Genomic DNA, 24739 nt, shown 5'->3' with positions numbered 1-24739 from the left:
TTTACCTGCTCGTTGCGTCCCTTCCTCCATTGAACTGCCATAATTGCGTTCGGAATATTAGCCGGTTTTTAACACTGAGAAGATAATCGGGTCCGACAGGGCCTGGCGATATAAAAACCGCTCGGCAATCGCAAACGGAGCGAGCTGCTTCAGCGGCTCGTTTCCGAGCAGGTCCCGTTGAGGTACAACCTCTCGGTAGTTTGTCCGCGCGAATAATTAGGGAAATCGACAATTCGGCGATCGACCCTGTAGCGTGCGGGCAGAGCATTGACAAGGTTGTGGTGCGGTTAAAACACCCCCGTAGCTGGATTTCGGCGTTGATCCGAAAGCTGCGACTGGATTGCCACGTTCGGTGGGCGCGCGGCCGCCAATTGGGCTGATGCGGTCGTCCGCACGCCGGCGTGGCGAGAAGCCACAACAATATTTTTGTCTAATTTATCATTTCCCTTCCTTTCTGTTTTACGTGGTTTTCCGTGGGTTGGCAGTTTATCCCCTTATGACTCTCTTACTTCCTTTTTTAAACAAGAGGAACCAGAAAACAGTTCTTATCTGGATGAGAAATTTGTTTTTGATTTTATTCTGCATCTGACACTTGGATTCCTTTCATTGCTTGGTCCTTCAGGATAGGTGATGGAGCCAACAGGAATCGGTCCAAGATTACCCTGCAACCCGAGTACATCTCAACAAAATCAAGCCTCAGTCATCCAACATGTCCTGAAACCCCAGGAATCTGAACTACGGACTGAACCGAAATGTGCACAACACCAACAGAAACGCAAACAAATTGAGGGGAAACATCCGCAAGCTGAACGGACACTCTCACAATCTCAATTCAACAGCCAGAAAATCGAACGGAAACACGATCAATCTGAACAAAGAAACCAGGAAGTCAAACTCCAACAAAGGGAACAGAAACACAAAGAAATCGAACAGAGACATCAGGGAAACGGACAAAAACACCTGCAAGTTGAACAGGCAATCTCTCAAAAAGCCTCAGACTTTGCAACAACTCTTTATCTACCTGATGCCTCTGCTCTGAATGACCAGAAATCCAAATTTCGAGGTGAAGAGAAACAACTGGAATTTCAATGCAGAATGGAAGAGAAAAGCAAGAAAACCGAACAGAGACGACAGAGGTCCGATGAAATACGCCGGCAAATTGAACAGGCAATCCAACAACACATCTGTGTGTTGCAAGCAAAATATGAAGTCATCGAAGGAGGTGCTGGGACTACAGAGAGGTCTTGTTCTTCAAGGGAGGATCCGAGGGCCGAGTCACCTTTGAATCAGGACGCGGTGTCTCATTGGGTGTAAACCCCAAATGCTCTCTTCCCTCTCAACCAGATGTAAAAGGATCACCCTCTCCAAGTTCACCACCGAAATAATCACCGTCACCGAAACCACCACCAGTATCTTTCCAGTTCGTAAAAAATAAAGAAATAATATAAAGAGGAGAAGAGGATGAAAACAATAAGAAGCGGAAAATCAAAATATATAACAATGTGTTGTTATATATAACAAATATATATAACAATGGGGAGAGTGGGTGAGGTGTGGAGGAAGTGCGAATAACTATAAATACTTTGTTTTTTTAACAAAAGGAAACAGAAAACTTCTTATCAAGATGAGAAGTTTGTTTTTGATGTTATACTGTTTACTCACATGACACTTTTCAATGCTTGGTCCTTCAGGATAGGTGATGGAGTCAGCAGGAATCGAACCAAGAGTACCCCACAACCCGAGAACATCTCAACAAAACCAAGTCCCAGTTTTCCAACATGTTCTGAAACCCCAGCAATTTGTACTACGGACTGAACGAGTGAACAACACGAACAGAAACACAAACAAATTGAGAGGTGACATCCTCAGGCTGAACAGATACTCCCACAAGCTCAACAGTCAACAACAACACCATAGACAGTGAAACCAACGAAAACACGATCAAGTTTTACTCTGAGCTGAACAAAGAAACCAGGAAGTCAAACTCCAGCAAAGGGAAGGGAAACACCAGGAAATGGAGATGTATGAATATCAAGCATGGACGTTCGCAGATCGAACAGAGACGACATATCAACCGCCCGCACTCCAGCACGGTCCGTGACATCATCATCGACAGCCCACTTCGTACTGCTCATGACATCATCGTCCATCGTCGACCTTTCATGCCCCCAGCATGGCCCGTAACATCATCGTCGACCACCCGCGCCCCGGCACGGTCCGTGGGAGTCCAGGTAAGAGGCTTGGTCGAGGTCGTGTCGGCGGGGACCAGTACAGGAGGCGGGCCGTCGAGGCGAGACGCAGACAGAGCCAAGCCGCAGGAACACTTTCACAACACCTCCTTCAATTCTCCACTTTCCAACCGACTTCTCACGCCTTCGACCTTCTTTCAACCAACTCCCACCGACTTCTTCCTTTCGATCCACAACAAACGACTTCTTCCTTTCAATCTACCAACAACCACCCACGCCGCGCGTGTCTGGGTTTGGGGAGGTGGATGGTGGCGCAGTTTCCATAGCGAACGTCGGGATTTTGCCTCAAAACGAGACTCCGGATACAGCGGGTTGACGGTGGTACACTGTGGCCAGCGAAACGAGGGCAGCAAGCGAGATGAATTTACCGAAGCAGTGAAAAGAGGAAGAGTGGGAAATGGAAAGGAAAAATGATTTTATAACCTAACTAATATCCCATCGCAACACACTCCCTCGTCTTCCCACCAGACAAAAGGTAGGGACCTAACCACGTATATTCATGGAATAACTGACTCAGGACAACTGTCTGTTGTATGCATACGGTTCCGAGAACCGTAACAATATGTATTGTTACGAATTTGGAAACCTATCACACACAACATTCAGGTCCTATAGCTCAGTTATATTGGTAAGTATGTGTTTTATAGATAGTTTCCTTTCCCTTGTCTAATGGGTGATTAAATGTAAATGTGCTGTGAGTTACTTTGATCGGGTTTTTCTTTTATTTTTACACCTTCCCCTCGCTCTGACCGGCGCCATTGTTCTTCGTGCGTTCAACCACGAACATGGGCGAGGATTCGCATCACCTCAGCTCAATACTCCGCCAAGGATGGGAGGGGTGGCCAATAATTGACACCTCCAACACTCCTCCAGCTGAAGAAGCTGCATAAAGCAACCCAAGAAGGCCTACCCAAGGTAAGCACCTTGCTGTTTCAAACCCTTCCCAGAGTTCCTCCACAGCTATAAAGATGTTCACACATAGTAGTGGACGCAGTGACACACTGCTCCGACGCATGCTCCCATACCTCACCTGGCAGCCATATTGTGATTCGGATCAGCTTCTTTCAATGAAATGTTCCCAGAGGTAGTCGATCATATATTTTATGTTTCACATTGATCAGTTCAGTGGTTTCAGAAATAGGTATTTTTAAAGGTGTTTTTGGCTGCCATACCACATGACTGATGTCATGTGGTATGGCATTGTTAACAAATAATGTTTTCCGTGAGTAATCGATCACAAATAGAAAGCTTTGCATTCGATCAGTTCAGCGGTTTGAGAGAGGATTGTTAAAGGTTTTCCTGTTATCCAAAACGGTGGCCAAGCTCGATCAAAATCCAAGTACTTTTTGGGACCCTTCAACCTCATGATGATGCACTGATATGTGAAGGAGGCATGGCATGAACAAACTTGAGTTGACCCCACACCAAAGATCATTTTCGCCATATTTGGTCAGAATCCCATCAGCATTTTCAGAGAAGAAGTTGCAAGTGTTTACGGACGGATGGATGGGATGACGGACGGACGACGAGCCGTCCCATAAGCTCACCTCAATCATGTTCCAGGTGAGCAAAAAAATGACAGCAAAATGGATCAGGAATTAAAATGGTTTAATGATTACAGCCAACACAAAGTGGAAAAGCATTTTTATATAAACTTAATGGAAAACTTTAAAATTAATTGGATGAAACATTTTAACTTTGCTCTCTTTGTCCTGCCACTCCACCCTCATCTTTTGCAATCCAAATAAAATAAGCTGCAAAAGATAATTCTCCAATAACCATAGAAAACGGTTGGAATGCAAAGACAGGCAAAGTGTTCCATGAAATAGATTTACAAGATTTATGAGAAGCAAGTGGAGGTGCTCAAGTTCGAGTCCCTTTTTCCACATTTAATTTTAAATGGCTCACGAAAGTGACAAATGACACTAACTGGTATTAACTGGAATGTTTGAACGTTAGTGTGAAAATGAGGTGTGGTTGACAGGGTGGAGAAGGGTGGTGTGTTGCAAAATCAAGAGTTGATCTCTGATTGACATGAATACTTTGAAAAGGACACCCTCAGATAGTCCTTGTCACCAAGATTATGGTTGTGCAGTTTAATCAGTGCAATGGTGGCTTCCTCCACAGTGCCCAGCTGCAACAAGGCCATCGTACGGGTCTCCCTGGAAAGGAGACCGACATCCGTTCAAGTGAAACAGGGCACGTGGGATTGCATGAAGATCTCGAAGATGGCAGTTACTGCAACAATTAAAAATAAATAAATAAAGAAGACAACTGAACCTGGAGCTTGACCTCATGTTGTTCCCCAAATTTGGTCGCATTCTGAATGGTTGGTCTGGAGAAGAAGATTTTTTTGAAGGAATTTACGAAGTCTGACCGACTTAAAGTCACGTGACTGGAACAATCTTTGCGATTCCCGTTAACAGTCAGGAGCGGAATCCTGCTGCCAACTTTCAGCCGGATCGGCCTGGCGGTTTGGCAGGAGAAGTCGAAATGACAGACGGACGGACACGATGACAACACCTCGTCTGAAATTCCAATTACAGATCAGATAAAAATCATTACCCCATGGCTGAGATTACATTCTCTTACCTGTCTCCTTAACCTTGCGTCGGTCTCCTTAACCTTAACAACAAAGTCGGACAGTGTATAATTATTATTATAATTATTATAATCAGAGGGCGACTGGCCTAATGTGTCAGGCCTAGCAGAAAACCAAGATGACAAACCATATAATTTTGTCTAAAATGTGAAAAAGTCCGATTAACAGAGAAAATCAGATGATTCTCAGTTGAATAACTATTCAAACCCTTTGCCTAATTAACCCTAAGTCATTTCAGGAGTTAATTAATTGTTCGAAAAGTTACAAAATAAGTGTACTATGTTTCACCTGGATGTAATCAGTGGTTTAACTTGAAAAAAAATTAATCTCCTCCGATTATCTGAGGAGTTTTAAGGTGCAACACACTTGGCCGACCAGCAAGGCAAATATGAAGACCAAGAATCTTTCCAAAGAAGTCAAACATAAAGTGGTGGAGAAGCACCGTTCAGGAGAGGGTTATAAGAAGATTTCAAAATCACTCATTATCCCTTCGAGTACGGTGAATCCATCATTAAGAAGTGGGAAGACGTAACATACCACCGAGAGTCCACCCAGATCAGGTCGCCCATCCAAACTCAGCATCCGGGCAAGCAGGAAACTGATTCGGGATGTCACTGTAAATCCAACAATGACTTTGAAAGATTTACAAGGCTCGACTGTATGTCCAAGACGGGCGTCAGTGTTTATCCATCAACAATATCCCGTTCCCTTCACAAAGCTGGCCTCTTTGGACAGGTGGCAATAAAGAAACCATTACTCGTACGGAGTTTGCGAAAAAGCATCTGAATGACACCGCAGGCAAGTGGAGAAACGTTTTGTGGTGAGAGGAGACAAAATTGAACTTTTTGGTCTAAATTCATAGCGTTATGTCTGGTGTAAGTTGAAGACTGCACATCACCCAGATAACACCATCCCTGCTGTCAAGCACGGTGGTGGCAGCGTCATGTTATGGGGTTGCTTTTCATCAGCAGGGACAGGGAAGCTTGTCAGATGGAAGGGACAATGGACGGTGCAAAGTCCAGGAGAATCCTTGATGAAAACCTGCTCGAGTCGGTCATTAATCTGAAACTAGGTGGGACGATGATCCGAAGCACAAAGATAAAATCACACTGGAGTGGCTGAATAAGAAGAAAATGAACGTTCTTGAGTGGGCCCGGTCAAAGTCCTGACTTGAACAAAATTTAACATTTGTGGCGAGACTTGAAGATTGCAGTCCATCGACGATCCCCCATCAAACTTGGCGGAGCTCGAGCAATTTCTACGTGAAGAATGGGCAATGATTTCACAATCTCACTGAGCAAAGCTGGTGGAGACCTCCCCAAAAAGACTCGGTTCCGGATTCGGATCTTCACCAAAATCTAATCAATTCGTCCTTGTCACGTACCAAACCCGTCCACCAAGTTTCGTCCGAATCTGTACATAACATTTTCAGATGTCATGCTCACAGACAGATCGACAAACACAGGTGAAAACGGAACCTCCGTCCATCTTCAATTGTGGAGGTTAAGTCGAGTCAGACAAGGTAAAAAATATAATTTCACTCCTCTTTGCGCGTGTGCGACCGGGTCCAATTCAGAGCCAAGGTAATGCTAAACTGCAGGTTTGTTTTTCGATTAATGTTCCAAAATTGTGTTCAAAATACAAGGTTCGATTGAAATTCAAGTTATTCCTCGATCATAAACTGGCATATATAGACAGACGGGAAGACAGAAGGGAACCAATCTGTGAACCCAACTTTTCGCTTCGCGTTCACGTGGTAGCTATAGCTACGACTCCAAAAGTGAAGGACAACGAGCAAGGTAAGTAATTTTGGTGCTTTACCTCGCCCACACCTTGCTCAACGCACACCCCCTCTGTCAGGGCCCGTCTCAGCCTCCCCACGCACCCCCCCGCCTTGACCGTGTCCCCATCATCCCGATGCTGTTTCTCAATCATTTAAAAGGCTCAAAAAATATCCACATCACCTGCACAAACTCCCTCTCCCAGGTATTTACACAAATCATTCACAACGTTCCCTTACTTAAAAAACTTGAATCCTTGGACGTTTCCACCGGCGGCATCCGAAAACAGCTTCCGCAGCTTCTCTTCGTCAACCGTCGGCCTGAATGACACATTTCGGATGGGAGGTCAGGATGGATACAACATTTTTAGTTTTGTGTGATGTTTCTGTACTGGTGTGTGACGTAATTAATAAGAGACGTAACTAAAACTGCCACTTTACAACTGCGCGCAGTGATGACCGGGTACCAAGACGTCCCGCTTTGATCGGACACTCGACCCTGACCCATGACGTTATTTTTATTCAAATTAATTTGGAATGGGAGTAAAATTAATTCAATTAAAATCAAATGGAAGACCAAATGGGTACGAGTCCTGCATTGTAGTCATCAGAAGGAACCCGAACAAGGTGAAAACAAAGATGAAGTCATCAGGTGGAACCTGGATAGGATTCACATTTCAGCTGATACTCCTCTACCCTCAAACACATCCAGGCACAGCCAAGTGAGCCATATTCAAAAAATAAATAAATAAATAATCAAAAATAACCCAGGTCAAAAAATAAAATAATTCGCGCCACCAGACCATACGTCCAATCAGGTTGAAATTTAAAACATATATTCCCCAGCACGACCGGACCGGATCATAACTGTGAAGTTTCATGTCGATTGATTGAGCGGTTCAAGATGATTTTTAAAAAGATCTTCGCTCAATCCAATCTGGCTGCCAGACCATGTAACTTATCAATGATTCGTGAATACAATGGTATCCCCAAGGCTTGGGGAACATTTATGTGAAGTTTCCGCTCGATCTGTCCTGCCATTCTGGAGAAGATTTTGAGCCGCGTTGCGTTGCGAACACTGGCTCTAAGAGAGCTCTGCGTTGTTGTTGTTGTTCTTCTGGTGAAGACAAAATCTTAAGGACGCGGCTCTTGGACACATTTGTCCTTGTTTTTTTAAAGGTTTGAGGGTAAATCAAATATGGCTGCCAAATCACGTGACCGATGACGTCATATGTGTGACCCATTTTTCCCTCATGAACATACGGTCGTACATGTAAAGTTTCACCTCAATCTGTTCAGCCCCTTCAGAGATTTTCGAAGGTTTAAAAAAAAAACAAATGTGGCTGCCAAATCACGTGACCGATGACGTCATCAATCTTTTTTTCTGTCGATCATTTTGTCCCTCGATGACCCTCAAAAATTTCCATGCTGATCAGATCTAGCGTTCCACATATGCAATTATGACGTCATAAAAAAAAAACATCACACTTATTCCCCATGAGGAGTACGTACTTGCCATGTGCCAAGTTTAAATTTTTTCCTTGTTGCGGTTTCAGAGATAGAGGTCCAAATTTTTTTTCCAACATGGCTGCCACACCACGTGACTTCTGACGTCAGAATTATCAATCAAATATATTCCACATGAGGAGTCGCTCCTATGGTGAAAATGTCGTCTCAATCGGACAAGTCAAACAGACCCAAATGCAGTGAGTACCCTGTCCTTCGGCGAGGGTAACAACGGACCTGATGAGCTGGAGGGAGAACCTGCTCTAAACAGCATCGCACGTGATGGCACCCGGAACCGGAAGTTACTTAAATGAAGAACTAAAACTGTGAAACGAAGCATGAAGGTGAGCACAATGAAATGGCAAAAAGAAAATCAAAATGTTTTCAACTAGTTAACCACAGTGTGGTTGACCACGTCTTAAATCTCCAGCTTCATATGCATGCACTTTTCAATAACTTGTGACCTCACGAACAGAACCCGAGGAAGTTGGACGAAGACCGAATGGAAAGGAACCAAGCGTACAGGATGTTCGAGAGATGAAGAGTTGAAGATGGTGGGCAGATATTTCGGAAGTTCCTCGATCCAGGTTTCTTGAAGCGATGAAGTTGAGAGCCGGTGAAATCCTTCGCCGCATCCTAGTCACGGCAAAGCGGGAAAGGAATGAAACGGCCTTCGGTGATCATCGCGTGCCTTCAAACGAACCCGGACCCTCGCACAATCAAAGACTACAATCGTTACCTGATTATCGCGTCCCTGCGGGATATGCACCGTTTGATGGCGAGAAAGTATGACACGAAGATCGTTGCTGTACAGACGAACTCCGTTCAAATGATACAAGACTGGTGTCATAGAGGGACAAATGAATCAGTGTTACAAGATTGAGTAGTATAGGGCAGTGAAGACACAAACAACTAGAATGGCACTCGGTGGAGGGCATACCTCCGCCAACTCATCCACATCCTTTGGAAATATCGTGTTATGTATCGTTTTTGGCCCAATCTCTCAACGGTGAAGAATCACTCTACGAATGTGGATCTTCACCAAAATCGAAACATTTCTTCCTTATCACACACCCAACCCGTCCTCCAAAATTCATCCCAATCCATGCACAACTTTTTGAGATATCCGGATCAAAGACAAACAGGGATGAAAACAGAACCGCCATCCACCTTCAGTGGCAGAGGTCGGAAGGAAAGGAATGAATGAATGAATGAATGTTCGTGGAAACAAGAGAGAGAAGGGTGAGGAGTCATGTGAAAGTAAGATTGGTCGGAAAAGGTGGATTCGACAGAATGCTTCTTCAAGTGGGATCTCTGTCTCTCTCTTGATGCGATACTGTACATGTACAGGTGTGTGTAATATTGTTACGAACCTGGAAGCCATTTGCACACAAACAGACAGCAGTCCCTAAGCTTAGTTATTTCGATAAGTATGTGTTTATAGTTAGAACCCTCCCCTATGTTTAATGGGTTGATAAGTGTCCGTGCGCTGCGAGTTTCTTTCTAGTTAGATTTTTGCAATACCCAACGACAACAAATCAATCCTTCACTTCTTCGCTCCATTGCCCCCGTGCGTTCGACCACGGACGTTGGCGGAGGTTTCCTGACCTCAGAACACCGACTCCGCCCAGGAAAGGAGGATGGCCAGCACATCACCCCACAAAACCCTTTCCAATCAGGGGTCGCCATTGCCGTTGGTGTGCGTCAGTAGTCATCTGGGCTTTTTGCTCTTTGGTCTGCAGTCGTCGTCGTCTGCGGTCTTTTCCGGGGGTCCTCGCTTCGTTGGTGGAGTGTCTGGTTCGGGGGTTCTTTTCGGTGGTCCCGTGGTCCTGTGCTTGCTGGTTCACTCGACGCGGCTGGTCCCATCCTGGTTCGCTCTTCTCGAAGAAACCGCACGAGGCGGACAGGTACCCGGCCAGACTCTGACCCTCAGCTCGCCTTCCCTCCCAAGCTGAATAAAGACCCGGTGGGGTCCATTTCTTTTTGGGTGTGTCTGTGCGTTGTGCGCCAGTCTGTTAAGTGGAAATTGTTGAGTGTTTTTGCTCACTGTACATTGCCTGCAAATTCGTGATAACTCTGCTCTGCGTCTCCCTCCCTATTGTAAAATAAATCCCCTGTTAAATGTTCCAGCTCATTGCCTGTCGTTTCTGCCATTGGCCTAGCACGGTGCGGGCTTGAGAAATCATGAGGCCGTCTGTGCCGTAAATTGTTCATTTGGACCGGCGCGGCTTTGGTAACTTCCGCTCGGTTACGCCGGATCCCAGTCGGTAACAGCGACTCGGTTCGGACAAAGTCGGCCGAGGGTGTGGCTTCCCCGGTAGTTAGACGGCGTGGGTACTTAGGTAAATTGGAATTAGACAAGTGGGCCCTACCTCACGCCGTCAAAATATTGGCGACCGCGGTCCTTTAAGCGATCCGTCGACTCCGGGGTGACGACCTTCCAATTGCGGTGTTCGGTGGGAGACGGCCCAACTGCTCCGTCTTGTGGTCGTCCTCGCCACCGACCCCCGGCCCACAACAATATCACGTATATTAAATAATATACTGTATTTACAGTGGCTGTAGAAAGTCTACACCCCCTTTCAAAAATGTTCACCTTTTGTTGCCTTTAGCCTGGAATTAAATTACATTAAATGAGACTTTTTACACCTTTATTTTCACATCGTAATCCACAACTTCCATGTGAAAAACATATCAAACAAATTTCAAAAAATTAATTAAAAATACAAAACGAGAATATCTTGGTTGGATAAATGTCCACCCCCCACCCCCTGACTTAATACTTAGTGGAAGCATCTTTGATAGCAATTACAGGTGTGAGTCTGTTGGTCGAGGTCTCTACCAACTTTGCACACCTTGATTGGGACATATTTGCCCATTTCTTATGCACAAACCTGTTCAAGCTCAGTTCGGCTGTGTGGGGAGCGTTGATGGACAGCAATCTTCAAATCTTGAAGTCAAGCCACGGATTTTCGAATGGATTTACGTCGGGGCTCTGACTGGGCCACTCAAGGACAGAAGGCAGCAGGTTTTTCTCCAGGTTTTTTCTCCATCCATTTCCCTTCCATCCTGACAAGTGCCCCAGTCCCTGCTGATAAGAAACATCCCCATAACGTGATGCTGCCACCACCATGCTTCACAGTTGGGATGGTCTTCTTTGGCTGATGTGCTTTGTTGAGTATGCGTCAAACGTAACGTTTTTCATTTTGGCCAAAAGTTTCCATCTTGGCTTCATCAAATAACAAAACTTTTTTCCACATGGCTTCAGAATCTCCGGAGTGGTTTTTTTTGTACACCTCAAACAGGACTCAAGGTGGGCTTTTTTGAGTAATGGCTTCCTTCTTGCCACCCTACCGTACAGGCCAGACTTGTGGAGTGCTTGGGATATTGTTGTCACATACACACAGTGATCAGTCTTTGCCATAAAAACCTGTAGCTCTTTAAAAGTGACTGTTAGCCTCTTGGTGGCCTCCCTTATCAGTCTCCTCATTGCTTGGTAATCCATTTTGGAGAGACGGCCTGATGTCGGCAGGGTCTTGATAGTCCCATTCACCTTCCACTTAATGATTGTCTTGACTGTGCTCCAAGGGATCAAGGCCTTTGAAATATTTTTCTATCCATCCCCTGATCTCTGCCTTTCCACAACTTTATCCCAAAGGTGTTTTTAAAGCTCCTCGGTGCCATGGTTGAGTCTTTGCTGTGAAATGCATGACCAGGTCAGGTCAGGTATGGGAGCATGCGCCGGAGCAGCGCGTCACTGCGACCACTTTCCATCGGTACGAAATTTTCGTTCAGGTCCGAATCCAGATCCGGCCAGTCAGTGGGATACAAAACATAAACTATTCAGCCTTGCAGTGGTATGCGCTCTACCGGGTGCCCTTCTCGTTACCACTGCAGTTTGGGTTTAAAAAGTCGACACATTTGAGAGTTTGTTCCCCGAACCATTTTTTCCCCATAAGGTCTAAACTTTGCACATCGCAGTTTTGCCCGACGCGGGGGTTTCGAGAACGTAACCCCTGCCAATGGGAAGGGTCTGCTGTATATCAAAACTGCATGTCACTTGGGCCTTATCGTGAAGATAGAACGAATAAATACAAACCTACCAAGCTGAGCCTGAACTGAATCAGACATCTGAATCAGAGCTCTGTCTTTCCTGTGTCGTAGGAATTTCACTCGAAGCACATCTCCATAGACTCCTGTGTGGGATTGTAGGTAGAATTAAAGAACATTACATGTAAATAAAGGGTTAAACGGTCACATGATATTTTTTAAATATTTTCCTTTTCTGATTGAGTTGAGAAATTGGCGGAGAGGCAGGGGCACGAAGACGTGTATGGAGGGGTCACGTGGTGAAACGATATAGCGAGCACTCTGCGTGGCACACTGGCGCGGTGGGGATTTCAAAACACACCACAGTACTGATGTGCTGTACCGAGTGCACAGCTTGTGGTAGGAACATGGCCGAGGTGGGCATGGTGACTGCAGAATATCAGCAGGTTTTCTGTGGGCTCTGTGAGGGTCTCGCAGCATGAGCCATGGGCATGGAGGCCACGGCTGCTGGATTTTCCGTTGGGAATTCACATGGACAAGGGGATTATTAGAGCGTAAGAGACAGAAGCAGGAAGGCTGCCGAATGACGTTGGAGTTAGAAAGCTTGTCGAGGGCTTTATTTGAAACGAGCAAATACCACCCGCCATTTCACTGATGTGAATACGAAGGGAGGAGGGGGAGTGAGGATGTGTGCGTGTGAGGAAGAAGGGGGAAACGAGGAGGGGTGGGGGAGTGAGGAAGGGTGGGAGAAGGGAAGGCAGCATGAAGGGAGGGGAAGGAATATAAGAGGAAGGGAAGGCAACGTGAGGGGAGGGCAAGGTAAGGCAGTGTGGGGGGAGGGTCCATCTGGACACATCTGGAGATATCCGCCGTCTGGATATGTCTGGAGATAGAGAGAGAGAGAGACAGACAGAGAGGGAGAGAGAGACAGAGAGGTGGAGGAGGGTGCTGCATTGTACTTGGAGGGGGTAGAGCAAGGATGGGACAAAGAGGGAGAGGGTGGGGTTGGGGAGTAAGCAGAGAGAATATGGTATACTTTATCAGCAAAACACACATACACACACACACACACACACACACACACACACACACACACACACACACACGATATATTAGTGCTCGACCGACATCTGCAATTTTTTGTCATCAGCTGTTTGGAGTCAGTGTGATTACCGAGTACAGTATGGACTGGATACAACCCAAAAACCTTGAGTAGTTTTCACATTTTTTTGGGAGAATTTCAAAACACAAATTAAAAAACAACGTTCCTTTATAGATGTTTCAAGGAGATTTGCATAAACATTAATCTGAATGAACAGCTGCCAATCATCATGTGACGGGTGGAAAAAAATTGGCTCTAATTTAGAAAACACGTCAACACGGTAAACGGCTTGGAAATCGAGGGCTGTCAAATATATTTTGCTTTGAAACTCACAAAGAGAAATCACGTAACCTTTCCAAAGCACACCCGATTCATATAAAATAACCAATTGCTTTAGAAACGGTCACGACGACAAAGGAAAACGTGATCGCTCGTACGGTGACTGCTGAGGTTAAAAGTTAAAACCTCCACCACCCACCATCATCATAAGATATGGAATGAAACTTTGCCACCACGGTGCCCGTAACCAAGTATGAAGACGTGTACACACACCTGTGGAGAGTCCCTTTACAGATCCAAATATACCCATATGTACCACGTACGTGTGTGCTGTCTACGTACCTCTACCTTGTAGCAACTGCCGACTGTACGTCCCGATCGGGACACAAAACTGTACTGCAATCAATTGTCAGGCGCAGGGCAAATGGCTTAAGCACTCATGCAGGCACTCCAATTAAATGGTTGATCAGGAACGGTTGGCTTGGCAAGCGATAGAAAGCTAATTGGAAATGACACAGACCCACAAAAAAAAAAACACGAAACAGCCAATTTCGTAACATTTTCATGTTTCACTCCAGATTTCGAGTTATTTAGTCCACGTGATCCGATCCTACAAACTCAAATTACATTTCGATTATGTGCTTTAATCAGTCCGTGAGAGTAGATCGTGGAAAATCGCAACATATAATGCATGAAATCGCTCCAAGCTCCTCATATGAAAACGATAACACTTGCCGAACAAAATGGCGAATGTAGACAAAATGGCGAGGGAGAGCGATGTGACCGAGGATTCGCCTTCAGACCCCAGCGGGGGAGAGCGAAGTGTCTGAGGAAGCGCCTTCAGACCCCAGCGGGGCAGAGCGATGTGTCCGAGGATTTGCCTTCAGACCCCAGCGGGGGAGAGAGAGGTGTCCGAGGATTCGCCTTCAGACCCTAGCGGGTGGGGGGAGCGAGGTGTCCAAGGATTCGCCTTAAGACCCCAGCGGGGGAGAGCGAGGTGACCGAGGATTCACCTTTAGACCCCAGCGGGGGAGAGCGAAGTGTCTGAGGAAGCGCCTTAAGACCCCAGCGGGGGAGAGGGAGGTGTCTGAGGATTCGCCTTCAGACCCCAGCGGGGGAGAGCGATGTGTCCGAGGATTCGCCTTCAGACCCCAGCGGGGGAGAGAGAGGTGTCCGAGGATTCGCCTTCAGACCCTAGCGGATGGAGGGAGCGAGGTGTCCGAGGATTTGCCTTAAGACCCCAGCGGCGGAGAGCGAGGTATCCGAGGATTCACCTTTAGACCCCAGCGGGAGAGAGCGAAGTGTCCGAGGAAGCGCCTTAAGACCCCAGCGGGGGAGAGGGAGGTGTCTGAGGATTCGCCTTCAGACCCCAGCGGGGTAGAGCGAGGTGTCCAAGGATTCGCCTTCAGACCCTAGCGGGTGGGGGGAGTGAGGTGTCTGAGGATTCGCCTTCAGACCCCAGCGGGGGAGAGCGAGGTGTCTGAGGATTCGCCTTCAGACCCCTGCGGGGGAGAGCAAGGTGTCTGAGGATGTGCCTTAAGACCCCAGCGGGGGAGAGCGAGGTGTCTGAGGATTCGCCTTCAAATCCCAGGGGGGAGAGCGAGGTGTCCGAGGATGTGCCTTAAGACCCCAGCGGGGGAGAGCGAGGTGTCTGAGGATGTGCCTTAAGACCCCAGCGGGGGAGAGCGAGGTGTCTGAGGATTCGCCTTCAGATCCCAGGGGGGAGAGCGAGGTGTCTGAGGATGTGCCTTAAGACTCCAGCGGGGGAGAGCGAGGTGTCCGAGGATTCGCCTTCAGACCCCAGCGGGGGAGAGCGAGGCATCCGAGGATGTGCCTTAAGACCCTAGCGGGGGAGAGTGAGACGTCTGAGGATGTGCCTTAAGACCCCAGCGGGGGAGAGAGAGGTGTCCGAGGATTCGCCTTCAGACCCCAGCGGGGGGGGGGGGGAGCAAGGTGTCCGAGGATACACCTTGATAAACGATATAATTTAATAAGGCCATTAATTATCTTCAAAAGGGGTGTTTTAACTATGACTGGTATTAAATAAATGATTCAACCTGTATCGTGACTGGAGCGACTTGAGTAAGGTTACGAGTTTTCCATCACACAACAGCAGTTAAAAAAACAGTTGTGCAAGTGTAAAAATAGCAAAAAATGGTTCAAGGCATACAGAGCTGCATCAAGATCGTAAAAGTATGGAAATTGGGCAACATACCAAAGAGGATAAATAAACTTTGAAGTGTGACCACCTTGAAAAATGGAATAAAAAGGTTTAAAAAAACAACAAAAAAAATTGGAGGACGGGGTCAGAGTTTGGCAACATGGTGGTGAAATGGGACAGAGTGAAGTCGAGAGAAGGTTTCAGGAATAAATGACACGGGGAGTGTGGGAAAGGATGAGGTGGAAGAAAAGGATGGGGATGGAAAAGAGAGAAAATGGAAACAGTCAGCATATGGAACAATCAAATAAATTTTCAAAAAGACAACAATAAGAACAAAGATAAAAACATAACAATCAAGGAAGCAACATTTTTGGACAAGAAAAATAATGAAAGGGAATTTTGAAGTGGAATAAATGTCCAGTCTTTGCGGCCACCACTCGCGCAACCGCCAGCCACGGCCGCGCTTATCCAACACCTCGTATCAATCCACAAGCAGATGTTCTCTTCATCTTCGTGGTGTTCTTTCTTTTAAACACTTTTTTGTCCATGTTTATTTATTTTAATTTCAGCTGGTTTCACACAACCGCAGTCAGAAGCCAATTTGTGTTCATAGTTAAGTCAACAGTAACCACATGTGAAGATTATAATGTTGTTTATCTCACATCGCACTTAACCAAGCCAGTGAAGAATAATAAGTTTTTTTTCACCAAGTTTTCCAGGTATAAATCACATGATGCATATGCACATGTACAAATATGTTCACCTTTTATTTAAATAAAGTACAAACTATCCGATGACCGATGATCCCTCAATCTCCCACCTCATCGTTCAGATTTAAAGCCAAGAGGACAGAGTTGTCGGTTGAGAGAGGAGCCACAAGAGCAGAAGGGGCGATAACTCCAACTTCAGCAGCTGCAGCGGGGGGGCCCAAACGTATTCCGGGACCATTGAGCCCTGGAAGCAGATATAAATAATCGCTGAAGAGTGCTGTTTAGTGCAGGAAATGCAGGACAGTATGGCCAGGTGAGTGAAGGTTAACACGGCCAACAAACAGTTACCCACCAGATTGAGGGAAGCCAGTCGCTGCTGGAAAACTACTTCCATATTGTCCTGTGAAACAGTAAAAATAATAAGAAACTCACAGCGAAGAACAAGAGGTACTTGCCATTTTACATCTGAAATCAAATGCTGAAGTTCGAAAAATGAAGTTCCAACAGCTTCAAATCAGGTCACTCTCACCGAAAGCAGCAACTACCGTTGCAGGTTGAAATGCAGCAACAGCCCCAACTCCTCCACGTTGAGGAAGCTCAGGGCGGGTGAAGTCACGGGACGTATCATTGTTGAATTTCACGTTCAAACCGTAAACGTTGGAAGATTCAATGCGGAGTGTGCAACAGGTGTTGTCGATGTTCCGGCCGTTCAATGACTGTGTGGAACGGAGAGACAAGTTCAAAATGCAAGGATTCATCGGGCGGACACGGGAATGGTAGAGAGGCGGTGTATATTTATTTGGATTAACTCACAAATTTCGCTTGCTGAGCATGCTGAGCATCGGCGTACTGCAGGAGTACCTGAAACTGGTAATTTCTCGTGAAAGTGATGACTTTCAGGACTGTTCCAACCGTGGAGAATATCTGCAAAGCAAATTCAAAGTCCTCAATCTTAAAAATTCTTCCACATCACCGATCATTTAATCGAGCTGACAACCTCATCAATCGGTTTGAAAGGTCGGTGACATTACATCCAACATTCCTTCCCTCCATTATTCCTGCTCTGGACACCCCCAGTAAACCCGAATATTACAAGTTCCCTGAGAAGTAACTTCAACCCAGAAGTAAAAGCCGTTGGACATTTCAAGCCTGTGCGATGGTTGCATGTCCGTGCTGTACTTTTTAAATGTTGAGCATCAAGAAAGGGTATATTTACCACTCTGAACAATTTTAAAGTTTTTGGTATGCCTCGGTCAGGATTCGAACCACCGACCTCCCTGATTCAGAAAGTCCCTGTCGTAATGATTTAGTGACTCACTCAAGGCAATAAGGATGTTTGGAAGGGAACTCATGATGGGCACCGGAATGAAATGAACACCGGAATGAAATGTGAGCATTAAAAATATTTTTCCATCCTGACATACAGTAGAATCTCGATAATAAGCGTATGTGTGAATACAAGCACGTATGAAAAAAAAAATAGGAACACTGGACCGGAAGCTTCTCTGGGCCCTGGCCTCATGTTGTAACCCAAATTTGGTAGCATTCTGACTGGTGGGTCTGGTGAGGAAGATTTTTGAAGGAATTTATGTGATTTTCCAAAAATTTGACTAATCCCGCCATTTTGACACATTTCGGGTCATGTGATTGGCATGACCTCCGCAATTTAACATGAAGACCCTATCCTAATGTTGTCACCCAAATTTGGTAGCATTCTCACTCGTGGGTATGGAGAAGAAGATTTTTGAAGGAGTTTACGCGATTTTTCCCAAATATTGACGAAGTCGGCCATTTTGACAAACTTCTGGTCACGTGATCGGCAATTTAACATCCCTATCCTGGCCTAAGGTTAGAACCCAAATTTGGTATCATTCTGACGGGTGGGTCTGGAGAAGATTTTTGAAGACATTTACTAAGTCGGCCATTTTGACCGACTTAAAAGTCATGTGACCGTAACGTGCTTTGCAATTCCCGTTACCAGTCAGGAGAGGAACGTTGCTGCAAAGTTTCAGCCGGATCGGCCTGGCGGTTTGACCGGAGAAGTCGAAAAAGGAGAAGGACGGACGTACAGCGTCCGATGACAACACCTTATCTGGAATGTAAATTCCAGATAAGCTAATAAGCGCACATGGGCCTCCCTATTTTGCATTATAAGATATACTTATATGAAGTTTGGTCAAAATCCCATCACGGGTTCACAAGTTATCGTGGTAACAGGATTTTACAAGGAAATTTTGCGCGGGAGGAGGCCATTCGGCCCATCATGCCTGCGCCACGCCGATACCAGATTTAATAAAACCGTCAATACCCCCTTCCCTTCGTGTGCAGCCTTTTGGCTGCTGCACTGGTACTCATTTCGCTGACCTCGGAAGGATGACAGGCTTAGTCAACCCCCTGGTGTTAATTCAGCAGCCAACGGGGATTGAACTAAGGACGCTAGGATTCCAAGCCACCACCCGAACCGCTAAGCCAACACCAGGTTAAATGTTCAGAGTAATTTTTACAGAACATAACCTCTGACCTTTGACCTCTTGCCCCCCATACTAGAATCAGTTCATCTTTACATCATTATACATAGTTGTACCAAGTTTCACTTCGATCCGTTCAGCCGTTCTTAAGTTATCATGACAAAGAAAACTGATCACGGACGGACGCACGGACACACGGACAGCTGGACGGACAACCAAAAACATAATGCCTCCGGCGACTTTGTCGAAATGAAAATTCATCAAGAAAAGATTTGTTCAGTGACGAGACATGTTACAAGAAACCCCAACCCCCACCCACCCCAGTCCTTCATCCTCCCTTGGAGTACCTGGTGCAAAACATCCAGACTGATAGGAAAGAACAAATTATCTACAAAGACATGCAGAACAGGACTGGCATGAACAGCTGGTGCTGCATCTCCAAATGCACCTTCCAAAGTGACTTCGCCACTCACAGTCTGGAGTGCAGCGTTTGCTCTCTAATGGAAAACACAAGGAACATAAACACGGTCAGAGACTAAGATCGAAATATTGGGGGCAAGGTGGGGGAGGAAGAAATAAACATGAGCTCACATCAACACAAAGAAATCAAACTTACAGCTTGTTGACTTGGATTATAAATCTTCACCTCCTTACGGATGGAGTACTGCAGGTGAATGCGGTTACCCCGGATGTGGAAAGAAACTAACGAATGAGAACGCACCATTTCCGTGGCAACTTCTTCCGAACACATCTCGAGGAACGCCTGCAAGATCGCAAGTCATCTTAAAGTACAAATCAACAACACAACCAGAAACTATCCACAGGCATTTCCCTCACATCCCAACATCCATCTAAACCGTCGGCTCTCCATAACGGCGGATGGTATCCGTATACCTGCTGAAAGCAGTACCTCCGGCTATTTTTGGATAAAACCTGATGGATACCGGGAAGGAATATCACCTTTATTTATAAATTTATTTATTCTTCCTGCGCTCCTAATTTCAAAGCCAATCAATTTCTGAGCAGGATCAATTTCCAAGCCGGATCAATTTCCGAGACATATCAATTTCCGAGACATCAATTTCTGAGCCAGATCAATTTCCGAGCCGGATTAATTTCTGAGCCGGATCAATTTCCGAGCTGGATCAATTTCCGAGCAGGATCAATTTCCGAGCAGGATCAATTTCCGAGCCGTGCCAATTTCTGAGCCGGATCAATTTCCGAGCTGTGTCAATTTCCGAACCGGATCAATTAAGGAGCCGGATCAATTTTCGAGCCGTTCCAATTTCCGAGCCATATCAATTTCCGAGCCATATCAATTTCTGAGCCATATCAATTTCCGAGCCGTGTCAATTTCCGAGCTGGAATAATTTCCGAGCCGTGTCAATTTTCGAGCCGTATCAATTTCCAAGGCATGTCAATTTCCGAGCCGGATCAATTTCCGAGTCGGATCAATTTCCGAGCCGGATCAATTTCCGAGCCTTATCAATTTCCGAGCCGGATCAATTTCCGAGCCGGATCAATTTCCGAGCCGGATCAATTTCCGAGCCGGATCAATTTCCGAGCCGTGTCAATTTCCGAGCCGTATCAATTTCCGAGCCGTGTCAATTTCCGAACCAAATCAATTTCCGAGCCGTTCCAATTTCAGAGCCGTATCATTTTTCGAGCCATTTCAATTTCCGAGCCGGATCAATTTCTCAGCCGAATCAATTTCCGAGCCGTTCCAATTTCCGAGCCATTTCAATTTCCGAACCGGATCAATTTCTGAGCCGAATCAATTTCCGAGCCGTTCCAATTTCCGAGCCGTTCCAATTTCCGAGCCGTTCCAATTTCCGAGCCATATCATTTTCCGAGCCGGATCAATTTCCGAGCCGGATCAATTTCTAAGCCAGATCAATTTTCGTAATTACCTCCACCACCGTAGGTGAAGGAGGTTGTTTTCACACCTGTTTGTTTGTCTGTCTGTACAGGATATCTCAAAAATTTGTGGACGGATCCGGATGACACAAGAATTATTTAATTTATTTAGTGATTCTTCACCATTGAGAGATCGGCCCAAAAACAATATAAAGCACGATATCTCAAAATATTGTTACGGCTGTGGAAATTCGCAATACACCATAAAGGACCTTAGATCAGTTATGATGATAAGTATCTGTGTAGTGAGATTTCCCCACCGTTGTTTAAAGGGAATTTCCGTGTTCACAGGGCTGCGATCCTTTGAGTTAGCCGTTTTTCTTTTCTCTATCATTATTTTGGACCAATCATACCCCAACAACCAAATCGCCACCACCAACAACTCCCCCAAACAACGACACCGAAACACCACCACCTTCGCCTCTTTACCCCAACAACTCCATCCCGCAAACATCGCTTCACCGCCATTCTCAAACGACGCCCGCCAACAACCAAACTCCCACCACCTCCGCCTTTCTACCACACGTCGTGCCATGGGCTGTGAATGCGTTCCTTTCGCCTCAAAAAGCGGATCAGGAATGCTTCACGCCCCCTTTTCATCCGCCCAATGACTGAGCATCGGGTGGCATAGCCCCGCCCCCGAACCCGCTGTGATCCACAAATCTGCATATACGCCCCTCTCCCGGGCTATATAGGCGCGAGCATGGCGCAGCTCGCGGCAGAAAAGTGGCAGTCTGGAGGGTCTGGAGAGCGCGGAAAAGTGGGAGCAGTGGAGTGGCAGCAGCAGTGTCGGCGGGGCAGTCAAGTCGAGTGCAGTGTCGGCGGGGCAGTCAAGTCGAGTGCAGTGTCGGCGGGGCAGTCAAGTCGAGAGACGGAGCTCAAAGCCGACGGGAAAGGCAGGCGGGGAACGCCGGAGAGAGCTCACCGACCACGCCAGGGGCACGAAGCCAGGCGCAGCTACGCTGACATTGCGGCTTGCCCGCCATCGCGCCACGAGGGCGCGGGTAAGACCCTTCGGTCTCGTGGACCTAGCCGCTCATCCAGGTTCCACGCGCATTAGGCCCACGGGCCCAGTCTGACTCCCTTGTCTATGAGGAGGTCTTTTCTTGCTTCTTCTTTGAATGCGTGTTGTGGCGCCGAGTCCCGTAAGTAAAACCGTATAAGTGACTGTACATAATTGCTTATAGACGGTCGTAGCACCTTTTGTTTTGCTTTTGTTCTGTATCCGTGCATGTTCGTGTTTTGCATTCCTGACTGCATATGTGCTTGTATAATAAATGTATGAGTGTGCAATAAATGTGCTTGTCGATCGGTTCCCCGTTTCCTTGCGTCCTTTCCTTTGTTTGAAAGTTCCATCTTGCATCACGGAAGGAATTGGTAGAGGGGTGTAAGCACCCGGTAAATAACCACGTCCGTCGGGGCCGGCGATAACACCGCTCGGTTATCACTGAAGCACGGAACGGACCGCTTAAGTGGTTCGTGTCCTAGGCCGGCCAGCGGCGAGGTACGATCGCCCGGTTAACTACCCGCGCAGGTACTTAGGTAGGTCGAGTTTGGCGAACAACCCTATCCTGCGCGGGTGGCAGATTTGCACGATTGTGGTGTGGCCGAAAGACCCACCCGTGACTAGCTCCTGGCGGTAGTTCCACGGAGGGTCACGACTGAATTGTCCGTTCCGGTGGGCGACGCGGTCGCGATTTGAGTTACGTGGCCGATCGCACGCCGGGCGGACCGAAATTCGTAACAATATTTTGGGCCAGATATGTTCTCATGGATCAGGCATTGCGTGGCGGAGCTATGCTCTCTACCGAGTGCCCTTCTCGTTACATTTTGCATCAACAATGTGAACAGAACATGTGCAGGGTTGACTTTTTTTGGACCTTGACCTCGTTTTAAGGTCATGACATAATTATAGACATTTTAACATTTTTCACCAAAACTTTACCAACTCTTGTCTCATGGGAACGGAAATGCCCTCCATGATAGCCGAGATCCTCCGGCGAGGTGCGTTTACTCTTATTTTACATCACACCCTTCCGGGTTAAAGGTGGATTTTAAAGGCGGAGTATCGAGCAGAGCGGCCGGATTTTTCTCCAGCGAGCTCAGGGTGCGGAACCAAAAGTCCAAGGAGCTCAGGGTCAGGTCAAACGAGTGACATTCCAGGACAGGCAAACAAGTGATAAAAGTGGAGGTTACCCATGAAATGTAAAGTTATCAGAAATCGCTGTTTAAGTGTAATTACACACCAATGACCATTCAGAGCGAGTTCACCAGCCATGAAAGACCATCACCACACCTGCCGTCTACTCTCCAGCAGCAGTAGATTCGTCACCTTCCCAAAAGGAGAGGCCAGCGCGATAACATCTTCCTTTTTGACTTTCCAAGGTAACTTGTGCAGGTGAAGGACTCTCGAAGGACGAAGATCCGCCGCTTGACCACAGGTCTTGGGTGTTTTACTCACGCTCTCACAATCTGGAAGAAAGAACAGAGTCGGAGGGGGTATGGAGGTGATGTTTGAAGAGATAGTTTCTGATTTTTGGGAGAAGAGGCGAAGCGAGAGAGAGAGTGGGAAAGCAGAATGGAAGAAGAAGAAGAAGAATCCTACCGGAAGCTTCCACTGCCGTCATTGCAGAGAGGTTTGGAGAAGAAGAAGAATCACAAAATAGTTCATCGGATCCTCTCTGGAGAGGGAGAGGAGGAATGGAAGGAGAGAAGGAGGAAGTAAATAATAAATGGGAAAACAGGAGATGGAGATCGTGGGGTGGACGCACTGAAGAAGATTCCACGAGTAGTTCCACCTCAGGTCTCCTCACCTCGGTACCAAGGACTGGATCCGACGCAATCCTGAGGTAAAAAAAGGTAAAGGAGGTGCAAGTTGGAAAAATTAATACCTCATTAAAAAATAAATCACATTCAGCAAACAATCATTCTTCAATGGTTTTGTTTAATTTCTGAAAAATGACATAAAAAAAACGAGTAGGATCGTCGTCCCCGAACCGAACTCTCCTTTCACACTTTCCCGCGCGAAGTTCCTCCTCTTCCTCAGCTCCCCTCATTTACTTCATCATTCGCTTCCCTCACACAGCGAGTCCTGACCGCCAGTGCTTCTTGGAGCCGTTCGATAAATCGCTTTTCACTTTCTCATGCGATGAGGTAGCGCAGAAAAGGCGGGAATTGGGACCTCACGTGTTTCAGGAGACGATGACGTCAGCCTTCGCGGTTTTTGACTCGAATCCTGATTCTCTGAAGCACGACAACGTCATCAATAAATAAATAAATAAATGTACCTCATATTTAAAATGTTTTTACATTTCAATTTTACATCATTCAAAATGTACTGCAGTTCGAACCGAACGTGAAAGCATAAATTCCAGCCCGACTGAACAGTGCTGCCGCCATACACCGCTTACTTCCGGCTGCAGCACAGGGCCGTGTGAAGTAATTAAATATTCAAAATAAATGTAATTTTTTTTTTTTTAAAACGATAAAATTAGCAGATAATTCTCGGAACGAACGAATAAAAAAATGTGCGATTGATGAAAGAAATGTCCACGCGCTCGTCTGGATGACGTCATGACGGCTGGACAGTGATGGACGAGTGCAACGAACGACCTTGGAATGCAGTTCCCGCCAAAATCTCCTTTAAGATGTGACGACTAAAGCATCATCGTCGATCGTCACGTACAGAGAGCGTCGGTGCTGCTGCGGCAGTTACGAAGAGACGACACAATCCGGGTCGGGAAGTCAGGGCGGTAATTTGTTCAGGGTGTCGGCGATAGCTCGCCGACTCTTCGTGAAGGACACTGGCATCTTTAACATCCACCAGCTGATGGGGGGATCCCGTTTAACGTCCGTCCGAGGGATGGGACACACATTGATGATTCACCTGGCTTGGGAAACACCGGGGTGACAGTT

The 24739-nt window shown here is 46.5% G+C and overlaps 2 protein-coding genes across 7 annotated transcripts in view; one reads left to right on the top strand and one right to left on the bottom strand.

Moving 5' to 3' along the window:
- The first annotated feature begins 238 nt into the window (after positions 1-238).
- Positions 239-24739, top strand: part of LOC147008100 (uncharacterized) — a 62768-nt gene continuing 38267 nt past the window's right edge. The window contains exons 1-2 of one of the 2 annotated variants that reach the window (XM_085865592.1): positions 239-2724; positions 3044-3164. The gene's annotated coding sequence lies outside the window, so the exon portion shown is untranslated. Of the gene's footprint in view, positions 3165-24739 lie in introns of both variants that reach the window. The other variant, XM_085865591.1, reaches the window with a different exon arrangement.
- Positions 3841-24004, bottom strand: LOC147008102 (polypyrimidine tract-binding protein 1-like). 5 transcript variants are annotated; one of them, XM_085865556.1, is made up of 16 exons: positions 23833-24004; positions 23638-23670; positions 23430-23505; positions 23121-23296; positions 19524-19670; positions 19255-19404; positions 17253-17363; positions 16969-17155; positions 16792-16839; positions 16550-16683; positions 15784-15817; positions 12241-12333; positions 8877-8977; positions 8661-8773; positions 6872-6952; positions 3841-4411 (listed from the first exon to the last, which is right to left on the bottom strand). In XM_085865556.1, the coding sequence occupies exons 1-16, from the start codon at positions 23878-23880 to the stop codon at positions 4261-4263; spliced, it is 1683 nt and encodes a 560-aa protein (XP_085721682.1). In that variant the 5' UTR covers positions 23881-24004; the 3' UTR covers positions 3841-4260. The 5 variants fall into 5 exon arrangements, with proteins under 5 accessions (XP_085721682.1, XP_085721680.1, XP_085721681.1 ...); XM_085865554.1 differs by having other exon boundaries at positions 23430-23670; XM_085865555.1 differs by lacking the exon at positions 12241-12333 and having other exon boundaries at positions 23430-23670.

This window comes from Eptatretus burgeri, chromosome 21, assembly GCF_056783735.1.
Source record: "Eptatretus burgeri isolate ZD-2024b chromosome 21, Ebu_testis_v1, whole genome shotgun sequence".
Lineage (NCBI taxonomy): Eukaryota > Metazoa > Chordata > Myxini > Myxiniformes > Myxinidae > Eptatretus > Eptatretus burgeri.
Note: the sequence above shows the minus strand (reverse complement) of the source record. Positions and strands in the feature narration are given on the sequence as shown.